The sequence below is a fragment of the Ahaetulla prasina genome, chromosome 2 (assembly GCF_028640845.1).
Source record: "Ahaetulla prasina isolate Xishuangbanna chromosome 2, ASM2864084v1, whole genome shotgun sequence".
Classification (NCBI taxonomy): Eukaryota; Metazoa; Chordata; class Lepidosauria; order Squamata; family Colubridae; genus Ahaetulla; species Ahaetulla prasina.
The window spans coordinates 22,246,008-22,270,674 of record NC_080540.1 but is presented as its reverse complement, the minus strand read 5'-3'; the positions used below and the strand labels follow the sequence as shown (position 1 = coordinate 22,270,674).

Genomic DNA, 24,667 nt, shown 5'->3' with positions numbered 1-24,667 from the left:
CAACTGATCTTCCAAAACTTTTAATTACCGGTAGCTAGGTTGTTTTATTGTCCTATTATTATTTTTCCCTTCCCCAACAGCAAAATGTTCTGCTAAACTATTTCTCTTTTTTTCTTTACTCTTATTGTAAAACTAGTCAGAGACCATAATAAAGATATTTGATTGGATCTTCTAAGATTAAGCTACTTGGCATGTTGTATGAGAAGAAAAGAAAAGATAAATCAAAATACTCAAAGAAGCAAGTAGGAAACATCCCATGCATTTGACATATTTATCTCAAAGACAAGACAAATGGTAAATGTAGAGGGTTTTTTTTAAATAATCCACATTAAATAGAAATAATTCCTTAAAGTAAGTTTATTTTATTTATTTATTTATTTTGTCACAACAGTATATATAAGTATTGACAAAAAAAAAAGAAAGAAAACAAACAGACCAACCACATTTAGCATTAAATGTGTATCAAGTCTATACACGTTGCAAAAAGTTATTATCTTTCTGGCTGACTATGAGACTCAATTTCTCATGAAATTGACAGGTCTCGGCTACAAAATCATACTTTCTGCTTCGCTGCTTGAGACTGGCAAAAGTATAGAGCCATATCCACCCACACTCATTATAAACCAGTTCTTCTAATGCTTTTTTACCTCTACGGAGTCTGTGCGTATTCCAGTGAATCAGGAAGATCGCCAAAGCCAGCAATCCCAGGCCCAGACCTACAGCAAAGGCCAGCAGTCCCCAGCGTCGGTGAGAAACTAGCAGAAAAAGAAATTTGAAGGAAAGTGATGTAAAATCGCTATAGAAAGTACGTTAATTCTTGATTAGTTGTGCATTTCTGCAGAAATGTATTCATGTGAGATCTCCTACTTCTCAGTTTTCCCAATCTGGGCTTATCAGATGTATTTACAGTACAGGTAGTTCTCGACATGATACAACCATTCATTTAGTGACCATTCAAAGTTACAACGGCACTGAAAAATGTGACTTACAACCCGTCCTCACACTTACAACCAACATAGCAATCTCAAGGTCATGTGATCACAATTTGTTTGCTCAGCATCCAGCATGTATTTACAATGTTTGCGGTGTCCTGGGGCCATGTGAATGCCATTTACAATCTTCCCAGCCAGCTTCTACGTAGCAAGCAAAGTCAATGGGAAACGCCAGATTTACTTAAGGACCGCAGGATTCACTTTTTCCATTGCAATGATCCGCTTAATAGCCTTGGCCAAATGGTTGTAAAATTAGGCACGACTCATCTAATGATTAGTTTACTTAACAGTGAGAATTCTGTTCTCAGTTCTGGTCATAAGTCAAGGACTGCTTGTACCACAGTTCCTTGGACCATCTATCTCAGGGGTGTCAAACTCAAGGCCTGTGGGCTGGATTTGGCAAGTGATGTGGTTGGATTCGGCTGGTGGGGCCATCCTGGAAAATGTAAGGGGCCGGCCTGCATTGGCCCGATTTACCACCTTGCTTTGGTCCAGTCTACCCAATGCAAAGGGGAAACATCGGGGCAGCGTTGCTTCGGCCTGGTCTAATCAATGCAAAGAGGAAATATGCCAGCAGATTTGGGAGTGGCATCAAGCTGGCCACGCCCACCCATCTGACCACACCCACCCAGTCAGCCACGCCCAGCCAGCCTCCGAGGTCAACCACAGCCCTGATGAGGCCCTCAATGAAATTGAGTTTGACACCCCTGATCTACCTGGTCCTGTGTGGTCGAAAACTTCTGGAAGACGTCAGGTTGAGGAAAGTTTAAATACATTTTTTTTAAAGAGTTGACCCTTGTGTAACTAAGACAGCACCATCCGCATAGACAAGGAAACCATTAGCAAGTTTAAGGAAATGGCAACACGTCCCCAATTGAATCCAAAAGGGGAATAAACCACTCGGAAGGAAAACCCTACAAATGATGACTGAGCATGTTCACTTTGCACTAAAATTCTTTTGGCAGTGGGAAGGAAAATTAGGGTCTAAAAATCATGAGAAAGGGAACTGATGTTTTTTTTCCAAACCTGGCGATTTTAAGATGTGTGGATTTCGACTTCCACAATTCTCCAGCCAATTGAAGTCCACATATCTTAAAGTTGCCTGGTTTGATAAACACTGGGCTAACCAAAGGAAGAATGGTTGAGTGGCTGAACGCATACAGAACTCCGGTATGTTTTGAAAAGCACGCCTCTGAATTTTGCAGCATAATTATTTCCCTTTCCTGTACAATATGTCAGGGGATTATATCCGATTCATTATTTTCACGCTAGGCAATTTTTTAATCGACCATCCATTTTATGAAACAAGGTTGGAATTAAAGCACACACTTTTGAATAAAATATTACAAAGTCATAAGGAAACAGGATGGACAGACTGTAAGGTTGGGGGGAAAAATGGGAGAAAATGGATCTGCTATCCACACTGTTGTCTGTGCTTTCCCTTGTTAATCTTTAATTAGAATTGTCATCTTATTTTTTCTTATTTTTTTCTTTTCTTTTTTTTTTAAAGTTTTATTTTTACAATTATATCAAATAATTCATCCAATGTACAGTTATATACAATTAGTCGGGCTTGCCCAGTCACCCCCCCCCCCTTTTTAACACTCTTCCCTCTTCAATCTTCTTTTACTTTCCAAACCTTCCTCTCCTTCTCTTATCTATATCCTCTCCTCCCTCCACCCTCCACTCCTTCTCCCTCTTCTACCCCTCTTCCTTCCTCTTCTCCTCTTTCCTACCTCCTACTCTCTCTTTTCTCCCTCCCCACCGTTCTAAAATGGTAACTGGGCAGACCCGACCCTACATTAATTATATTTATACATCTTCAATAATCCCTGTACATTAACCATCACTCCATCTCTACCCTCAAACCCCCAGTTCCCTCCCCTTACCCCCACCCCCACCCCGACTTCCCAGAACAAAATGCAGGGTATCAAAACTAACAATCATAATCCAAAATAATTCCTAAATTATAATCTCTAGTCACTCCACACTTAATCACACTCTCAATTCCCCTCTCCTTCAGAAATACAAAATATTTCCTAAATTTACTCATATGCTATTCGATATTTTTTTATCTGATACTTATTTTGAATATAATCAATCCACATTTTCCATTCTAAAATATATTTTTCTTGTGTATAGTCTTTATTTTTTCTTGTTCTCAAGAAGGAAAGGAGTGCTAGTAATTCCTCAGAATGCTGTCACTAATCATGTCGTTCTGCTTTCTCAGGAATGCCTTAATGCCATGATGGCGAACCTGTGACACGCTCGCCAGAGGTGGCACACAGTGCTCTCTTTGTGGGCATGTGCGCCGTCACCAGCTGCTCTTTTGGTTTCCAGCGCACACATATGCGCTGGCCAGCTGATCTTTGTGGGTGTCATAAAATGGCCCAAAAATGACCAAAAGCCAGACTGTTTTTTGGACTGTTTTGGGGCTGTTTCTGGGTCTTTTCCAGGGTGGCTTTCAGGCCGTTTTCTGGCCTGTTTTCAGGCTGTTTTCCAGGCCAAAAAACCGGCATGTGCGCAACAGCCAGCTGGTCTTTGGGTTTCTAGTGCTCCAGCGCGCGCACATCATGCACATGCACGTGCATTCTGGTTTGGGCACTTGGTGCCGAAAAGGTTCACCATCACTGCCTTAATGTTTTTCTGAGTCATTGGTTTGGACCACCATTGTCGGCCCTTCCATACGTCCTCTAAGTCAGGAGTCTTCAACCTTGGCCACTTTAAGACTTGTGGACTTCAAAGCTGGCTGAGGAATTCTGGGAGTTGAAGTCCACAAGTCTTAAAGTTGCCAAGGTTGGAGACCCCTGCTCTAGGTTGTTTGTTTAAGATCTGGAATTTCTTCCAAATATCTGAGCAAGAAGACCCAGGGCTGCTCTCTCTGCCTTCCAAGAAGCACCACAGGAGACACAATGTAATGGCCATTTTTCACAACAGGATTGCACAATCTCCTCTTTATTCACTCTGTGCTTGTCGGAACAATCTTGTAACTTACCATCCGGACACAGGAGTCGCTTGCCAGCAAACTGTACATCAGAACGCCAGACCTAACAAGGGAAGAAAAAAAAAGAAGTGGAATGGGACAACGGAACTCAGTATAGATAGTCCTTGACTTACAACAATTCATTTAGTGACCGTTCAGTTACAGCGGCACTGAAAAAATGTGACTTATGACTGTTTTTCACAGTTACGACCTTTGCAGCGTTCCCATGATCATGTGATCAAAATTCAGATGCTTGGCAACTGGTTCATACTTATGACCGTTGCTGTGTCCCAAGATCATGTGATCCCCTTTTGGGAACTTCTGACAAGTAAAATCAATGGGGAAGCCAGATTCACTTAACAACCGGGCTACTAACTTATCAGCTGCAGTGATTCACCTAACAACTGAGGCAAGAATGGTCATAAAATGGGGCAAAACTCACTTATAAATGTCTCACTTCACAACAGAAATGTGGGGCTCACGTAGTCGTAAGTTGAGGACTACCTGCATAGTGATAAAGTGTGTTAATGGGAACCTCTGTACTCCTTTTGAACTGGCATTTTATTCTTATCCAGTTGTTGGCTAATTTGCAGGTACAAGTAGTCCTCGACTTACAACCATTTGTTCAATGACCGTTCAAAGTTAGGGCACTGAAAAAAAGAGACTAACACCCGGTCCTCACATTTATAACTTTTTTTGTTGTTGTTTACATTTATATCCCGCCCTTCTCCGAAGACTCAGGGCGGCTTACAGTGTATAAGGCAATAGTCTCATTCTATTTGTATATTTACAAAGTCAACTTATTGCCCCCCCAACAATCTGGGTCCTCATTTTACCTACCTTATAAAGGATGGAAGGCTGAGTCAACCTCGGGCCGGGCTCGAACCTGCAGTAATTGCAGGCTGCTGTGTTCTAATAACTGGCTTCTTACCAGCCTGAGCTATTCCGGCCCTATTGCAGCATCCCTACAGTCATAGGATCAAAATTTAAGCGCTTGGCAACAAGCAGGTATTTATGGTGGTTGTAGCATCCTTGTCACCATTTGCAAGCTACTCAGATCCCTTCCAAGAAGCAAAGTCAATGGGGGAGGCCAGATCCACTTAACGACTACACTGGTTCTCTTAACAACCATGGGAAAAGTCTATGGAGACTCTCAGTAATCCAGGTCATGGTTGCCCCAAAGGTGCTTTTTCAAAAGTGGAAAGGAGCTGAAGAAGCTTCTTGGATGAGAAGTGAAATGTCTTCAAAAAAAAAACCCAGAAAGTCCAGTTGCGTCTTGGCAAAGCACCTTTGGGACAAACATGGGGAAAACGTCATAAAATTGGGCACAACTCACTTAACAACCTCCTTACTTAGCAACACAATTTCTGGTCCCAGTTGCGGCCGTAAGGCGAGGACTACCTACAATCTTAGCAACTGCGCTTAGTGGCCATTCGAACTTACAACAATGCTAAAGAACGACTTAGCAATCAGTCCTTGCATTAATGACTGGCACAGTGTCTCTTTGCTCTTATTTTCACTTGCTTATTTCCCCATATTGAGATGTCCTCAGAGAGGAAGTACCCCGGTTCACCTGAAGGACGTAGCCAGAAGCAAAGGAAAACTGATCATAAAACCATAATCATAACAGAAAATCATAACATCCGGCTCATGTGATTTTCCACTTAGCCACTGCTTTGCTCAACAGCCAAGTTGCCAGGCCCAATTCCTCACTAAACATGAACTACCTTTAATTGACTCCCTGTGGTAAAACCGTACACATTTCACTAAGGCATTATTCCTCCCTTTATTAATTGCTAAGAAAATTAATCAGTGGAACAACTTGCCTCCAGAAGTTGTAAATGCTCCAAAACTGGAAGTTTTTAAAAAGAGATTAGATAACCATTTGTCTGAAGTGGTGTAGGGTTTCCTGCCAAAGCAAGGGGTTGGACTAGAAGACCTCCAAGGTCCCTTCCAACTCTGTTATTCCATTCTATTATTCTATTCTATTCTAAAAGGAAGAACGGAAGCTAGTCCTTACCAGTATACAACTTCTCGAGACTGTCCAAGGAAGAATGAGGTTCATTTCACCCAAGGCAGATCCCCCTGTCTGCAAAACATAACCTTGAATTAAATCCAGGATACATCCTTCAGCTACCGTCCGGGTAGAAACTAATCAAGGAGAGAAGCAATTTAGAACTAAGGATAAATTTCCTGACAGTTAGAACAATTAATCAGTGGAACAACTTGCCTCCAGAAACTGTAAATACTCCAACACTGGAAGTTTTTAAGAAGAGATTGGATAACCATTTGTCTCAAGTGATGTAAGGTTTCCTGCCTAAGCAGGGGGTTGGACTAGAAGGCCTCCAAGGTCCCTTCCAACTCTGTTATTCTATTCTGTTCTATGCTATGCTATGCTATGCTATGCTATCCTATGCTATCCTATCCTATCCTACTCTGCTCTATTATAGTAGATCAAATACAACATCATTTCTTAGGCTTTCCTCACTCAACAGTCATGATTGAGTTATTTCTGGAAACTATCCCGAATTCCTCCTCTTGAGACTGAGAGTCACTTACATGGGTGATGGTATAGACAGAGGGTTCAGGTTGGCACTGGCTTGAAGATACCGGCTGGCATAAGGCGGAACTAAAGGAAGCCGGCGTGCGAGAATTGAAGTTTAAGTGAAGCTGCAAAAATTTCACACTGACAGATACATTCCAGGTAGTATCTAGAAAGAAAGAACAAAGTCAGTTGTGCTCATTCTTCAGCCAATGCTCTATTATTTCCAATCTTTTGAGGAGAAATATGTTACCATATATATAATAAATGTACTGACATTAAGTATTGAGATCATTCTATAGAGACTAAATTGATTTTGAACTTAATAACAGCCGCAAGACTTTTGATTGCTCAGTATTGGAAGAAAGAAGAATTACCTACAATTGAAGAATGGACACTCAAAGTATCAAATCTGGCAGAGATGGCAAAAATCTCCGCTTACTTGAAAGACTATACACTAGAAAAATATATTTTAGAATGGAAAATGTGGATTGATTATATTCAAAATAAGTATCAGATAAAAAAATATCGAATAGCATATGAGTAAATTTAGGAAATATTTTGTATTAGATATATTTTTGAAGGAGAGGGGAATTGAGAGTGTGACTAAGTGTGGTGTGACTAGAGATTATAATTTAGGAATTATTTTGGATTATGATTGTTAGTTTTGATACCCTGCATTTTGTTCTGGGAAGTCGGGGTGGGGGGTGGGGGGTAAGGGGGAGGGGAATTGGGGGGGGGTTTGGTAGAGATGGAGTGATGGTTAATGTACAGGGATTATTGAAGATGTATAAATATAATTAATGCAGGGTCGGGTCTGCCCAGTTACCATTTTAGAACGGTGGGGAGGGAGAAAAGAGAGAGTAGGAGGTAGGAAAGAGGAGAAGAGGAAGGAAGAGGGGTAGAAGAGGGAGAAGGAAGGTGTAGGGTGGAGGGAGGAGAGGATGTAGATAAGAGAAGGAGAGGAAGGTCTGGAAAGTAGAAGAAGGTAGAAGAGGGAAGAGTGTTAAAAAGGGGGGTGGTGACTGGGCAAGCCCGACTAATTGTATATAACTGTACATTGGATGAATTATTTGATATGATTGTAAAAATAAAACTTTTTATAAAAAAAAAAAAAAAAAGTATTGAGATCATTCACACATTCACCTACACTGCGGATTCTGACTCTTTTCAGCTTTTGTTGTTTTGCAGAATTCTGTGACTGAAGACTTTGTATGCGCGCAGAATTAATGTAAATACAGGTAGTCCTTGACTTAAAACCATTGTGATCATTCAAAGTTACAACGGCACTGAAAAAGGTGACTTATTACCATTTTTCACACTCACAACCATTGCATCATCTCCATGGTCACGTGATCAAAGTTTGGACGCCTGGCAAGTGGTTCGTATTTATGACGGTTGCAGTGTCCCAGGCTTATGTGATCACCTTTGTCGATCTTCTGACAAGCAAAGTCAATGGGGAAGCCGGATTCATTTAACAACCGTGTTATTAACTTCAAAAGTGTTGTGTTTCACTTAACTACGGTGGCAAAAGGTTGTAAAATGGGGCAAAACCCATTTAACAACTGTCTCGCTTAGCAACAGGAATTTGGGGCTGAATTGCGGTCATACGTTGAGGACTACCTGTACATCCCATTTATCCAGTATTTTTTTTTTTCATATTTAAGAACTCCCTAAACCGCATTGAGATTACGTACAAAGGACATGACCCATGTTGTGGAGTAGTGGTGTGTGCCAGGTTTGAATATCTCCTGGGAAAAGAAATTAAGCTTACTTTTTAAGAGGGCTGCTGCTGCTACTTGGGTAATCAATTTTCCAAACCTAGTATACAGACGTGATATGATGGGATTTAACTTTCCTTATCTGTAGGTAGTCCCTGCTCCTTGGGAATTAAGAGAATGGACATTCAATATATCTGGAGGACAACTAGTTGGGAAGGTTGAAATCAGTGGTGGGATTCAGCTGGTTCGGCCGAACCAGTAGCTAAATTGCTGGCTGGCCCCACCCCTCCCCATCCCTTCTAGGAGTTTCCCCATGGCTCGTTTTTCCTCCCAGGGGGGTGCAGGAGGCCAGGTGCTGCCTGTCACACCCCCTGGCCACGCCCACCATGGCCACACCCAGCCAGTCATTAGGACAGAGAACCCCTGGTTGAAATAGGCTAGATCAGGGGTCTGCAAACTTGGCTCTTTTAAGACTTGTGGACTTCAAGCAAAGCTGGCTGAGGAACTCTGGGAGTTAAAGTCCACAAGTCTTAAAAGAGCCAAGTTTGCAGACCCCTGGGCTAGATAGATGAAAGATGGAGGCTCAGTACAAGGCAGTGTGATGGTTACAACCAAGGATGTAGGGCAGATCTGACATTTTACTTTGATTCCTAGAAGATCATGTTTTCCAAAGGGTGGAGCAACCAGGTCTGCTTTTAAAAACAGATACTGTGTTTCCCCGAAAATAAGACCCTGTCTTATATTTTTTGAACCCCGAAATAAGTGCTTGGCCTTATTTTCGGAGGAGGTCTTATTATTTTGGAGTGCGTGGAGCAAGATGGGGCTCCTCTTGCCATCTTACCTGATTTCCATCTCTGTCTCCCTAACCCTAACCAGAGGAAATGGAGGGGACTGACTGTGGATGCGCTTAAATATTTTCAAGGAAGGCCTATTTTGGGGAGGGGGGCTTATTATTTGGGGAGGGTTTATTTTAGCTCATGTGCTCAAAAGCCTGAATGGGCTTATTATTTGGGGAGGGCTTATTTTTTGGGAAACAGGGTAGCTGAGCTCATCTTAATGCCTAGATCTTGGACTCTTCTTTTTTTCTTAAAAATAAAATAAAATAAAATCTTATAAGTTTGAAATCTGCCCTTTTATGATTCATCACTTCTATACTTTTTCCCATTAGCAATTTTCCTGGCAGTAACATCTGAGCTAGTGCTACCCGCCTTTCTGATAACATTAATTATCTTCTGCTACTATTCAGTTATAGCTGTACATACAGTATGCATCTTGAAGACCAAAATGTCTTTCAAAGCAAATAAATAAGCATTCATTTTATATCCCTTAAAGTTTCATGTCAAAGACGACTATCACATCTACTAAGTGGAAATTGTGAAAATGTTAATCTTCCTGCTTAGCGTCCCAGCACTGGATTCAGATTACTAAATACTAATCATTGATTGCAACTTGCAGTATACCACACAGACCCCTCTGTACCCACATCTGGTTGTGCAGAGGTGGTATTCAGCCAGTTCACGTGAACAGTTGGCGGAAATTTGGCCAAGGTCGCTGAACTGGTAGAGATGTCCGGCTGGCCACGCCCCTGGGCTGGTCCCCTAGTCGCCACTCGCTCACCCCACCTGCCATGTTCGTTGCTGTCATGTCTTTGTGCACACGCATCCTTCCCATTGCCTTGCAAGTCCAATGGGATGCGCATGCGCGAAGAACATGGCGGTGACGGCAGCAGCTTTTTCTGCGACCTCTGGTATTTTTTTGACAGTCTGCGGAAGGCCACCGAAAACTCCAGTCAGCTTTCCTTCCGGACTCTGGATCACCTGCTGTGGAAGGTAAGCAGCCCAAACAAAGAGACGGTGGTGGGGGAAGAAACGGGGCTAGGGCCAGGGCCGCTAAAGGAGGGGAAACAGGGGTGACTGGTGAAGAGAGAGTGTGGCTAAGTGGGGGGGGGATCATGTGACTGAGTGGGCGTGGGCGTGAGTGGTGTAAAGTTGGCCATGCCCACTCAGTCACATGCCACCCCCAGCCACGGCCACCAAACCGGTAGCGAAATTTTTTGAAACCCACCACTGTGGTTGTGGTATGTACAAAACTGACAGACCTGTAGCATGACCCCATTAATGAGGTACTCTGTTTTTTTTCTTTTAACCAAGATTTATTTATTTTATTTTATTTTTGTTTACATTTATATCCCACCCTTCTCCGAAGACTCAGGGCGGCTTACAGTGTGTGAGGCTTGGTGTAAGATTGGAAGGATCATTGTCTGCACCTTGGAAGCTGTGGTTGTGATTAAATAAAAATTGTCTCTATTAATGATTGTAAAAAGTTACTTAGGAATAAATAAACCCTTCGAGTTGCTCTAGGCATTTGCAAAGGAAACTAGAAGGGGCAGACCACAGACTAGAGATAATCAAAAAGAATCCAGACCATAGCAGATTGCAAAACAATGGTTTCTTTCCCTGGAGGAATCGTAAAAGTTCATTAGTTCATTAGTGCCAATTGTGAAGATATGATGCTCATTAAGGTGTTATTCAGAAGAAGAGTACAAAGAGGGCGACATTCCAGAGTGAGGGGCTTGGTATTCTAAGAAACTGATTCAATTCAACAGGTAGAGATGAATCCTTCATCCCCTGGTCTCCCCATGAAACAAAAATGGAGTTCACATTGTGACTTAAGTAGACTCACCTGCCTGGTGTGGGCACTCAGTGTGGCTGGTGTTCATGTAAGAAAACTAAAAAAAAAAAAAGATAAATTGTTGAGTTGTGACTCATCATATAAAACCCTGCAGTTAATACTTACACAGATTTAATATTTGAGAATATTTAAGTCCCCCAGTTAACCTTCTACCTTTCTTCATTAAACATTTGTCATACAAACTAGAATGAGGAACTGCCCTAAATCAAAGGACTGAGCTATATTAAATCTTTTAATTATTGCCTCAAGGTTGATGCCTGAATATCTCACTTGATTTTAAAGACTTCCAGAAATGAAGATTTACTGAAACTTGGGGTGGTGGGGTGGAGAGAGGAATCTGTAATTCAACCAAGAATAATACAATTCTTTTAAAAATTAAACTTTGCCAAAATCTCATTGGGCCTCCTGTATTTTAGCATAAGCTCGCGTGACATCTTGTACAAGATCAAAAAGATCTTATGTGATTTGCCATCGTTTCTATTTTAATTCAATATGGGAAGTCATAGGGATGCAGGCAGAGCAGAGATACCTTGCAGTTACCATATTAGCAATCCTTACATTAGATAGAACAATTAATCAGTGCAACAACTTGCCTCCATAAATTGTGAATGCTCCAACACTGGAAGTTTTTAAGAAGAGGGTGGACAACCATTGGTCTAAAATGCTATAGGGTTTCCTGCCTGAATAGGGGGTTGGACTAGAAGACCTCCAAGGTCCCTTCCAACTCTGTTATTCTATTCTATTCTATTCTATTCTATTCTATTCTATTCTATTCTATTCTATTCTATTCTATTCTATTCTATTCTATTCTATTCCAGTCCAGTCCACTCCATTCTATTCCAGATTATTCTTTCTAAGGACTGATTCATTTGTAGTCCTGCAAACGTAGCCTATAGTAACCCATCTACTACATCTTCATCTTCTGAGATTACTTGAGATACTCCGTAGAATTTTAAGTAAACATACATTTTATATGCTGCTAATGTCTCTTTCCTTGGATGCTTTTTTATTTTTGTTTATTTAAAAGACTTATATGACCACCTTCTTATACAATATAACCCTAGGTAGCTACAACAGTCAGATTACTATACCGTAAATGTATGAAAAATAAATCACAAACTATTGTTAATCTTATAGTAACGATCGTGTAAATAAATATAATATAAATATAAGTATTTAGTTGAATAATTGAACAAAAATAGAGAATATATATGTATGTCGATACAGAAGGCTGTAAAATAATATATAATGTAATGTTATGTTTGTCATGTTTTTAATGTGTTTTTGTCTTTGTCGTATTTTTTTCTTCTGTTTTTAAAAGTTAAAAGCGTAATAAAAATTATTTTTTTTAAAAAAAGAAAAATACATTTTAAATGACTTCTTGATGACTGTTTACTGAGTCAAAGATTTACAAAGTTTGGGCTGAGTAAATTTCCTTTGGAATGGCACATTTTGCTCTAGAGGTGATCCTCAATTTGCAGCCATAATGGAGTCTGCCCATCACAATCTTAAGTCATGACTGCCCCGATTTTATAACCTTTGTTGATTATTAAATAAACCAATGATTCACTATGAGCTGTTTTTGCCGAAAAATGGAAATAAATGTCTTTTTTTTTTTTACAAAACTCTCATAAAATGCAGCCACATGACTGTAGGACCCTGCAAACAGCTGTAAATGCAGGCCAGTTGCCAAGTTCCCAAGATATGGTCACATGATCACAGTGGGAAGGGTCACCTTGGAACTTTGGAACCGGGTCGTAAGTCCCCCACAAGGAGGTTCACCATTTATTTATTTATTTATTTATTAAATTTTTATACCGCCCTTCTCCCAAAGGGCGGTTTACAGCCATGATAAAAACAATCAGCAAGTCTTCCTATTATTATATTTACAAGGACTAATAGGAATAGGGACCATGCTGCCTCCAGATATTATTATGTGCCGTGGTGGTGAAGCAAGACCCCAATGCTTTATAATGCAAGTGCTTTATGTTTATTTGTTAGGATTATAACAAGATCAGATATTACCAGCTTGTATAAAAGTCAACGTGTCACTTAGAAAGCAGAAGTATACCATTGGACTCCCTATCTATGTGCATCTTAGCTGTCCACTTTCATAACAGCACAGATATAATCTACTTCAACAACCTCTAAACTAGATAAAGTTCATTGCTTTCACTGCATGCTCAAAATTCAGGAGGCTTCATTAGGCTTGTAATCGATCGTAGTAACTCAGTTCTTAAGAGGCAACTATCTTGTAAGGATGTGATGCGTGTCTGTGTGTCAGTGTTATCTCTTACCTTGAAGCAGAGCTGTGGATTCACATCTACGCTTCCAATGATGTACGTCTAGAGAAAGAATTCCATGTTAGGACAATGGAAAGGAAAATCCTTCTCTCTCTGTCTCAGAACCCAATATAGTCTTTGTGCCTCAAAATAACCCTGATAAAAAACAATCAGCAAGTCTTCCTATTATTATATTTACAAGGACTAATAGGAATAGGGACCATGCTGCCTCCAGATATTATTATGTGCCGTGGTGGTGAAGCAAGACCCCAATGCTTTATAATACAAGTGCTTTATGTTTATTTGTTAGGATTATAACAAGATCAGATATTACCAGCTTGTATAAAAGTCAACGTGTCACTTAGAAAGCAGAAGTATACCATTGGGCAGGTATATGGTGTTGCATATTTCGGGAAAGTGCAGAAATATTTCTACAAACTGTTTTTGTAACTATGTGGCAAAGAGGAGGGGGCATCGAGAGTAACACGTGTATCCAGAAGGTGTATGATAAGAGTAGACCATATATGGGCTTTTGTTTATTTCAACCAATTAGGATAACTTCTTCTTTTTTCTTATGGCAATGTCTGTAACCAAAAAGTATAAAAGATTATGTTTAAGCCATGCTCGAGGCTCAGACTTTTGTTTTCCACCCGAGTGGGGGTCTGTGTCCTATTTGCGCAAATAATAAATTAATTCTTGTTTCTCAAATCCTTCGTGGTCTTGTCTCCTCACTTTAAGACGTAAGTTTTCTACAACAGTGGCACAGTGGTTAGAATGCAGTACTGCAGGCTACTTCTGCTGACTGCCAGCTCCTGCAATTTGGCAGTTCGAATCCTACCAGGCTCAAGGTTGACTCAGCCTTCCATCCTTCAGTAAAATGAGGATCCAGATTGTTGGGGGCAATACGCTGACTCTGTAAATTGCTTAGAGAGGGCTATAAAGCACTGTGAAGCGGTATATAAGTCTAAGTGCTATTGCTATTAAAAATAGGAGGGTCTGGCTGCATTTTCTCCATCTTGTTCAAAATGCAGCTGCTCTTATGGGTGTGGTGGAGTTTATTTACATTAGCGGTGCCCAATCTTTCCAGATTGATGTCCCGGCACGGCATAGAGCGGTGGGAGACAGCATGTGAGTGGCAGGTGCGTGCGCGCGCACACAGCTCTATTGGTGCTAGTAGTAGGTGCACATACACGAATGGAGCCTCGTGCGCAAGGGGCGGCCACTTGCATTCACGTACGAAGCTCCAGTCATGCGAGTGGCAAGCACTTGCACCCATTCACGAAGCTCTGCTTGCACGAGCGGGGGGTGCTTGAGCAGAAGATGCTTGTGCTCATGCGCGAAGCTCTACTTGTGCAAGTGGAGAGTGCTCCTGCGCAAAGGCCCATTCGCAAGAATGGAGCTTTATATGCAAGCGCCCTCTGCTCGTGTGGGTGGAGCTTTCCATATGAGCGCAAGGGACCTCCGGTCACACGAGTGGAGCTACATGTGGGTGCTTTCCTGCTGCTTATGCAAGTGGAACTTCATGCATGCCCATCGCTCCCACAGCCCAGTTTCAAACAGGCCATGGGCTGGTAGTGGGCGGTGGCCTAGGGGTTTGGGAAGCCCTGATCTACATGGCACCTCTACTACAAGAGCTGCATTTGGTACTGGTTCTCTCTTGGGTGCAATTTAAAATGCGGATTGTTACTTGCTCAGGCCTGGTATTTCCAAAACTGCTTGCTCTGAGTAAATCTACCTATCCAGCGACATTGGAAAAAGAAGCCCGATTAAGAGTCCTGTTTTTGAAGGAATGTGATCATCAGGGACTTGGGACCCCTCTTGTGGAATAGGCTTCCCCCACATACAAACTCATCCTCTTCCCTTGTCTTCTGCTTCCATGGAACAGGGTTTTGTTTTTTTTAATCCGTCTATTGGAGATTGGCCAAAAGGATTATTTTGCCCCGAGGTCTCCAGGGCAGTGGTGAAATGTAAAATTTGTTACTACCGGTTTTGTGGGCGTGGCTTGGTGGGGTAGGGTAATGCAACTGGCGTGGCCAACTTTTTTTTTTTTACTTTTAAAAGCATTTTTTACAACCTCTTCGGCCGAAGAGGTTGTAAAAAAATGCTTTTAAAAGGCTCTGACGATCCCAGCTGAGCTGCGTAATCGTCAGAGGCTTTTGTTTTCTTTTAAAAGCATTTTTTTTACCTTTAAAAGAAAAAAAAGCCTCTGACGATCAGACAACTCAGCTGGGATTGTCAGAGCCTTTTGAAAACATTTTTTTTTTCAGCCAAAGAGGTTGTAGAAAAAATGCTTTAAAAAGGCTCTGACGACCCCAGCTGAGCCGCACGATCATCAGAGGCTTTTTTTTTTACTTTCGAAAGCATTTTTTCAGCTGAAGAAAAAATGCTTTTAAAATGCTTTTTAAAAGTAAAAAAAACCCCTCTGATAATTAAACAGCTCAGCTGGGCATGAGAGGGGGGCAGGGATTTTTGCTACCGGTTCTCCAAACCACCCGCCGCCATCCGAACCGGGAGCATTTCACCCCTGCTTTGGAGTTTTTAATCTTACTTACTGCAATAGGAATTGTACGCCTGTCAGGGTCTTCAAACTCAAATGGCATAGAATTCTGAATAAATAAAGAAAATAAGTCAATGAATTCCAGAGGTACAATGTCCAAACATCTCAGAATGTGTCGTGTCCCACTCCTCCGCTGACGGCCGGGTCAGGGAAATCTGAATCAGGCGTGCCTCTGCAGCTCTGCCAAAGTCCTAGCAAAGTCCTCAGGGCAGGCAGGAGACCAGAAAGTGACTTCAGCAAGATATGTTTAGACTTTGCCTGACTCAGAGAATGCCAGAAAGCAGGTCCTTTATATAGGCCATGGGGTGTGGCTCCATGACTCAGCACTTATCCAGGCCTGCCCCTCCCTTCCTTCTGTTGCCTCCATCTATCAAGTCTTCTGATGCGAGGGTCACTCCAGTCTGCAGCTGTTGGCAATTGACCTCCCTCAGGCTCACATGCTGTGGAGGAGGGGGAGGGGTCTAGTTGCTCCGTTTGCCTGGGCATGGAGCCAGAGCTGGGGGCTGGAGATACTTCCTCCTCTTCAGCCTGTCTGGGCATGGAGCCAGGGCTGGGGCCGGGAGGCATACTAGGACATTCCTCCATGTTCGGAAGCAGATAAGAAGGCCCCGGCTGTGGTGAGATCGGACGAGACACAACAGAATGATCTTTCCCCCCCGCCCCACCTGCTTCTCTTTCATTTCCTCAGCTAGCATGGCAGGTTGGGAGAGGCTCTCTCGTAAACTGCCTGATAAGGACATTCTCTTAACCAATACCATTCTGCCTTCCGCCTTTTTCCTTCTATCTGTTCAGGAGATGGAGTGTGCAAGCGTAAGGCTTCCACTAAGGGAGTAGGTTCCTAGAATCGCTTGGCCTTCATTTTGCTACTTGGCTGCCCTTCCCACAAAACCTTGTTACTCTCATCCTATTCGGTATGGTCTCCATGTCCCTTCACCTTGTTGGCCACAGGAACTGTGGAATTGGGGATATCTTGACAGGTTGCCTCTGGAACAGAATTTTCCTTCCAGCAAAGTGAGACAGTGGGGTGAAAGGAGCAGCGGCCGCTCAAAAATATGGCCATTTCGGTTTTGTCACTGGAACTGAAATCATGAAAGTGCGCCGAGGACCAGAGATCTGCAGCATCTAGCAAAATAAATAAGGAATATGAATGAATGAATGAATGAATGAATGAATGAATGAATGAACCAATTTCTATGTTTTTATGGTATTTGTATGTTGCTCTTTCAGGAAATAGGTGATCTCTAAATATGAATGAATTAATTAATGAAACAAAACATTTCTAAACATATAATGGTTTTTCACAGTTTTTCAATCCCACCTTTGTCTTTTGACACTATGACATTAATATCGTATTATGTTGTATAGTATTACCCTAATGTTTATTTTGTTAGGAGAAACAGTCTTTTTCCAGGAATTCCAGACAATCGCTCTGTTTGGTTTAGAAATACTCTTTTCTGTATCTTGTCTGCATGGTCTATAGTAACCAGTTTGATCTGTCATAAAGTATAAACTAAATTGCAAAGGCAAATATGAATTTGAGAAATGGATGTAGGGTTAAACAAAAGCTGCAAACACCTATTGAAAATAAATATTGGTTTCTATCATTGCATTTCCTACCTACAGGTATCCCAGCTGACTAGGTACTCTGTTATCTCAGGTAGAAATAATTATGGAAGAGAAAATAAATCTTCCTTCCTCCCTTCCTTCCTCCTTCCCTCCCTCCCATCCATCCCCTTTTGACATGTTATACGTAAGGCAGATCACAAAATAAATAAGTAAAATACTATACATTCCCAGAAAAATTAAAATATTGCAACATATTTGAAATAGTTCTAATGTTTAACTATAAAACAGTCAGGTGACACAGAGGATGTAATTCATCAAGAAACGCAGATTGAAATTGTGCAGTTACCCAGTTTTATCTTCATAAAGGTCCCATGAATTCAGTTGGATTTAAAGAGAACAGCTAAGCTCCCTCATGTATAATAGTTACAATTTTGTTAAATATAAACTGGCTGGGTCCACAAATCTCAGAAAGTCTAAAACAAATAAACCATATTAAGAGCCAACTAATCATTGATGAACCAGCTAAGTCTGCAAATATTTGCTAAGCTCGACGTGGAAGCAATTGTTTTGAACGCCACAACTCTCTGTCTTTTGATTGGTGAATCAAATAAGCACCTGTCCCTTTAGCAGAATGAAAAGGAGCATTTTCAGACAACATATGCATTCATTAAGCAAGCCAGAGACTCAGTATGACTGAACGATCAGGCAATGATCTGGAAGAGTTTAGGTTTATCTGCTATGTATAGTACATTTTTGTTTATGTGTTTTTGGTTTGTGCTTCTGTGTGTGTGTGTGTGTGTGTGTGTGTCAGTGTGTGTGCCTTCACATCATTCTTGACTCCAGACAGCTTCCTGGACAAGTCTATGATGTTTTCTTGGCAATAATTTCAGAACTTCATTTTTCTTCTTCTTAGGGTTGACAGCAGGGGTGAAATGTAAGATTTGTTACTACTGGTTCTGTGGGCATGGCTTGGTGTGGGAGGGTAATGTGACTGGTGGGCGTGGCCAACTTTTTTTTTTTTACTTTTAAAAGCATTTTTTTCGGCCGAAGAGGTTGTAGAAAAAAATGCTTTTAAAGGGTTCTGACGACCCCAGCTGAATTCCCTGATTGTCAGAACCCTTTCAAAGCATTTTTTACAGCCACTTTGGCCGAAGGGGTTGTAGAAAAAATGCTTTTAAAGGGTTCTGATGATCTCAGCTGAGCCGCACAATCATCAGAAGCTTTTTTTTTTACTTTTAAAAGCATTTTTTCGGCCGAAGAAAAATGCTTTTAAAAGTTAAAAAAAAACAACCTCTGATGATTGTGGGCCGGGGGGCAGATGGATTTTGCTACGGTTCTCCAAACCACCCTCTGCCATTGCTACTGGATCAGGCGATCCGCTCTGTACTGGGAGCATTTCACCCCTGGTTGAGGGAAGGTGTCCGACCCAAGGTCACCAGGCTGATTTCATTAAGATTTTATTAGGCAAGACTAGAACTTACAGTCTCCCGGCTTCTAGCCTAGTGCCTTAAACTACTATTCTAAACTATTTCTTGATGTCGAAATTAGCTAATAAGTATTTTATGGCAACAAGATAAACAATGTCTGAGCAACAAGATACAGGTAAAAAGGTGAAGTTAATAAAAACACAAAACAAAAACCTGTTCTTCATATTGATCATTACTCTTATCTTCCTGGTTACATCCCAGATTACTAGTTTCCTGCTATCACATCAGTCTGTTTCTTGCCTCCAAGCTAACTAACAGACTTTCTGAGTAGAGAAGAAAAAAACAGCAGAGCTCTAAACGCCACCAAGGTATGGGCATGAACCAGTGGTGAAATACATCTTTTTTTACTACCAGTTCTGTGTGTTTGTGTGTGTCAGTGTGTGTGCCTTCACATCATTCTTGACTCCAGACAGCTTCCTGGACAAGTCTATGATGTTTTCTTGGCAATAATTTCAGAACTTCATTTTTCTTCTTCTTAGGGTTGAGAGCAGGGGTGAAATGTAAAATTTGTTACTAGTGGTTCTGTGGGCATGGCTTGGTGTGGGAGGGTAATGTGACTGGTGGGCGTGGCCAACTTTTTTTTTTTTACTTTTAAAAGCATTTTTTTCGGCCGAAGAGGTTGTAGAAAAAAATGCTTTTAAAGGGTTCTGACGACCCCAGCTGAATTCCCTGATTGTCAGAACCCTTTCAAAGCATTTTTTACAGCCACTTTGGCCAAAAGGGTTGTAGAAAAAATGCTTTGAAAGGGTTCTGATGATCTCAGCTGAGCCGCACAATCATCAGAAGCTTTTTTTTTTACTTTTAAAAGCATTTTTTTCGGCCGAAGAGGTTGTAGAAAAAAATGCTTTTAAAGGGTTCTGACGACCCCAGCTGAATTCCCTGATTGTCAGAACCCTTTCAAAGCATTTTTTACAGCCACTTTGGCCGAAGGGGTTGTAGAAAAAATGCTTTTAAAGGGTTCTGATGATCTCAGCTGAGCCGCACAATCATCAGAAGCTTTTTTTTTTACTTTTAAAAGCATTTTTTCGGCCGAAGAAAAATGCTTTTAAAAGTTAAAAAAAAACAACCTCTGATGATTGTGGGCGGGGGGGCAGATGGATTTTTGCTACCGGTTCTCCAAACCACCCTCTGCCATTGCTACTGGATCAGGCGATCCGCTCTGTACTGGGAGCATTTCACCCCTGGTTGAGGGAAGGTGTCCGACCCAAGGTCACCAGGCTGATTTCATTAAGATTTTATTAGGCAAGACTAGAACTTACAGTCTCCCGGCTTCTAGCCTAGTGCCTTAAACTACTATTCTAAACTATTTCTTGATGTCGAAATTAGCTAATGAGTATTTTATGGCAACAAGATAAACAATGTCTGAGCAACAAGATACAGGTAAAAAGGTGAAGTTAATAAAAACACAAAACAAAAACCTGTTCTCCATATTGATCATTACTCTTATCTTCCTGGTTACATCCCAGATTACTAGTTTCCTGCTATCACATCAGTCTGTTTCTTGCCTCCAAGTTAACTAACAGACTTTCTGAGTAGAGAAGAAAAAAACAGCAGAGCTCTAAACGCCACCAAGGTATGGGCATGAACCAGTGGTGAAATCCATTTTTTTTACTACCAGTTCTGTGGGTGTTGCTTGGTGGGCATGGCTTGGCGGGCATGGCAGGGGAGGGATATTGCAAAATCTCCATTCCCACCCCACTCCAAGGGAAGAACACTGCAAAATCCCCATTCCCTCCCCACTGTGGGGCCAGCCAGAGGTGGCATTTGCCAGTTCTCCGAACTACTCAAAATTTCCGCTACCAGTTCTCTGAACTGCTCAAAATATACCGGTTCTCCAGAACCTGCTGGATTTCACCCCTGGCATGAACCAGGAACACCTAGAGATAATCCATCTATACCCACCATTGAAAAGATACAATAAAAAAGCTAAGAAGGAAACAAAAATATTCTCTTTGGTAGCCAACATGCAGATAAGCAGGGATTAGCACCAGACAAAAATCAAGCAGAAAACAATACTCTGATCAAGGAACTATCAAGATCACACCCCCATCAACAATGACATTGTATATAACCAGCGAGCAAATCCCACACTCCCTAGCACTGATGATGTTACCTAGTTGGGTAATGAAATGCAAACAACCAAGCTCAGAGCACCAAGAATTCCACAGTATGGGCATCAGATATTTGCCATTTGTGAGCCACTGATTCTTCCCGTAACTTATGAAATCCCAGCTCCCGATCAACCAATTAATTAAAAAAAAAAACCACTATCATCAATCTTGCCTAAAGCAGAACTCACAGGCTTTTGGCTGATCCTGGAAAGGACACACGATCTTGCGTAAGCTGTCTTTGTGGTTATGTGATGCCTGCAGAAAAAGAAGCTAAGTCAGAAAGATGCTAGTTGATTGCATCCCATCCCTGGCTCAGTGGTTAACCTCAGGTGGGGCCAAGGATGGAAATTGTCAAGAGCCCTTCAAATAATATCTTGCCACCTTCTGTAGAGATCAACAAAGGCATTTATAGAGCCATGGTGGCACAGTGGTTAGAGTGCAGTACTGCAGGCTACTTCTGCTGATCACTGGCTGCCAGCAGTTTGGCAGATCGTATCTCACAAGGCTCAGGATTGACTCAGCCTTCCATCCTCTGAGGTCGGTAAAATGAGGACCCAGGGGCAATAGGCTGACTCTGTAGACCGCTTAGAGAGGGCTGGATAGCACTGTGAAGCGGTATATAAGTTTAAGTGCTATTGTTATTATGTTCAGGCATTCTATCTTTTAGCTGTACGGCAGCCAGAATCAGTTTTTTGTGAAATGAGCGGCCATATAAATTTCATGAATAAATAAATCAATTAAAATATACAAAGGAATCTAGTGAAATCTGTCAGGGTTCTTTAATCCCTCTCTCCAAATTTTGCATTGTCCCACTTCAAAAAAACCTCATTCAGAACCTCTTGAGGTGCCACACACACCTCTATGCACAGACAGGGAAGAAGGAACTCGTACGGCAGCACAGCAGGGTGATGTTTGGAAACCAGTACCTGGCAGGTAAAGAGAAAACAAGCCATTAAAAAAAAACAAATAAGCAAAATTCAACTCTTGAGTTTTACAAGAGACACCAGAGACAACCAAATAAGAGCAAAATAAATTGAGCATTAAAAATTCAGAGTTCCAGAATCTGAAACTCATCACATCTGAACTATTATAGTTGGTCCTTCACTTACAACCATAATTGAACCCAAAATTTCTGTTGCTAAGTGAGACAGTTGCTAAGTGAGTTTTGCCTCATTTTACAACCCTTCTTGCCAGTTGTTAAGTGAATCACTGCAGTTGTTAAGTTAGTAGCACATTTGTTAAGTGAATCTGGCTTTCCAATTTACTTTGCCTTTCAGAAAATTGCAAAAGGTGATCACATGATCCCGGGACACTGCAGCTGTTATGAACATGAGCACGCAGGTGGCACGCAGGGTTCTCTTTGTGGGCATGTGCGCTGTCGCCAGCAGCTCTTCTGGTTTCCAGAGCACACATACGCGCCGGCCGGCTGATCCTTGTGGGTGTCGGAAAATGGCCCAAAAATGTCCAAAAACCAGGTTGTTTTTGGGGGGCGTTTCTGGGCTTTTTCCAGGGCCATTTTCTGGCCGTTTTCCAGGGTATTTTTCAGGCATTTTCCGGGTGGTTTTCAGGCTGTTTTTCAGGCTGTTTTCTGGGCCGTTTTTTGGACGGTCTAAAAATGTCCCAAAATTGTCCTGAAAACGACCCAGAAAATGGCCCAAAAAATAGCCAAACGGCTTGAAAATGGCCTGAAATATGGCCGGAAAATGGTTCAAAAAACAGCTAAAAATGGCCAAAAACCAGGTATGTGAGTGACAGCCCACTGGTCTTTGATTTCCAATGCTCCAATGTGCACACACATGCACATGCATTCCGGTTTGGGCACTCGGTGCTGAAAAGGTTTACCATCACTGTCCTAAGCTGCCCTTTTGCGTTCCTGATGCCAGACCAGGAAGATTCGTTCCCCACAAGGCTTCCAACATTCACTTCTGCCAACATGGTTTGCTTTCTGCAATGCTCCTGGCCTCAGTTTCTCTTCCCTCTTAAGGCGCACCTCCACTGCCACCATCCATGGGTGTTTTCCACGTTAGTCTTTCTTCCCCTTTATGAACCCACCTGCTGATGGAAAGATTGGTGCAGTTCTGTGCATATCCTGTCCACTTTATGACACAGGCGTGCAGTGATGGCCTTGGGAGCAGACACCTCAATAGCCCGGGAAGCTGGTACCCATCTGTACTGGAACTCAGGTGCTGAAGAAAGGTAGAAGAAAGGTAGAAAATTAAGTCTCATCATATGACAAGTTCCTTCATAGCAGGGGTCTCAAACTCAAGGCCTGTAGGCCGCATCCAATCCTTAATGTGGTTGGATCCGGTCCATGGGGCCGTCCTGGAAAATTTAAGGGGCCAACCCCATTGGTTCAGCACGGTCTATCCAACGCAAAGAGGAAACATCAGACCAGTATGGCTTCGGCCCAGTCTACCCAATGCAAAGAGGAAACATGCCAGAAATTTGGGGAGTGGCATCAAGCTGGCCACGCCCACCCTGTTGGCCATGCCCACCCTGTTGGTCACACCCAGTGAGTGGCATCAAGCTGGCCATGCCCACCCAGTCGGCCACACTCGCCCGTACCCCCAAGGTCAACCATAGCCCTGATTCAGCCCTCAATGAAATTGAGTTTGACACCCCTGCTTTATTGCAACCATCTCCCTTGTAATTATATCGTTTTATTTGTTTTTCCAGTTTCCTATGCAAAATTGTCTTTTGTTGTCAAGAGGCTACAACTACAGAGCCTCCTTGCCACGGCACACTATTTCTTTCCCCAGGACATGACTTCATGGCAATCACTGTAAAGCTAGTCCTCGAGTTACAACTGACCCCACCCCCCAAATTTCCAGTGCTAAGCAAAGAAGTTGTTTAGTGAGTGTTACAATCTTTTTGGCAAAGTTTTTAAATAAATCAATGCAGCTGTTAAGTGAATCATGCGGTCATTATGAACTTCCCCCAGGACTCCGTCAACTTCCTGACCTTCCGACCTTTTACCGCGAGTTGAAGACATACTTATTTATTCGCGCAGGACTGGCATAGAATTTTTAATAGTTTTTATTATTAGGATTCTAATTTTATTTAATGGGTTTTATTGTTTTAAACGGATTTTAATTTGGCCCTATATTTAATAAGTTTTTTAATTACTGTTTTATTGTGCACTTTTTATTGTTTTATTTGGCTGTGAACCGCCCTGAGTCCTTCGGGAGAAGGGCGGTATAAAAATTTAATAAATAAATAAATAAAATAAAATAAAAATAAATAAATTAAGCCAACCTGGCTTCCTCACCCCCCACCCCCGACTTTATTTTATTTATTTATTTTTGTCACACAGTATATATAAGCATAAGTATGAAATAATTATACAGTATATAAGCATATATATGAGTATGTAATAACTATATTAATTGGATATAACGAAAGGAAACAATAGGACAGGAACGGTAGGCATGCTTCTGCTCTTATGCACGCCTCTTACAGACCTCTTAGAAATGGGGTGAGGTCAATAATAGACAGTTTTTGGTTGAAGCTTTTGGGATTTTGGGAAGAGACCACAGAGTCAGGTAGTTTATTCCAGGCATTAACAACTCTGTTACTGAAGTCATATTTTCTGCAATCAAGATTGGAGCGGTTAACATTAAGCTTAAATCAGTTGTGTGCTCGTGTATTGTTGCAATTGAAGCTGAAGTAGTCTTCGACAGGAAGAACCTTGTAATTGATGATTCTATGAGTTAAATTCAGGTCATGTCGAAGGCG

At 41.7% G+C, this 24,667-nt stretch overlaps 1 protein-coding gene across 3 annotated transcripts in view; it reads right to left on the bottom strand.

Moving 5' to 3' along the window:
• The window catches only part of IL17RE (interleukin 17 receptor E), a 52,969-nt gene that overhangs the window by 3,298 nt on the left and 25,004 nt on the right, over window positions 1–24,667 (bottom strand). For all 3 annotated transcript variants that reach the window (XM_058168703.1, XM_058168702.1, XM_058168704.1), the window contains 11 exons: window positions 22,985–23,118; window positions 21,790–21,858; window positions 21,121–21,187; window positions 16,703–16,890; window positions 15,764–15,817; window positions 13,227–13,274; window positions 10,921–10,966; window positions 6,535–6,686; window positions 5,996–6,064; window positions 3,988–4,039; window positions 648–755 (listed from right to left, as the gene is read on the bottom strand). In XM_058168703.1, coding sequence (XP_058024686.1) covers window positions 648–755; window positions 3,988–4,039; window positions 5,996–6,064; window positions 6,535–6,686; window positions 10,921–10,966; window positions 13,227–13,274; window positions 15,764–15,817; window positions 16,703–16,890; window positions 21,121–21,187; window positions 21,790–21,858; window positions 22,985–23,118 — 987 coding nt within the window. The remainder of the gene's footprint in view (window positions 1–647; window positions 756–3,987; window positions 4,040–5,995; window positions 6,065–6,534; window positions 6,687–10,920; window positions 10,967–13,226; window positions 13,275–15,763; window positions 15,818–16,702; window positions 16,891–21,120; window positions 21,188–21,789; window positions 21,859–22,984; window positions 23,119–24,667) is intronic.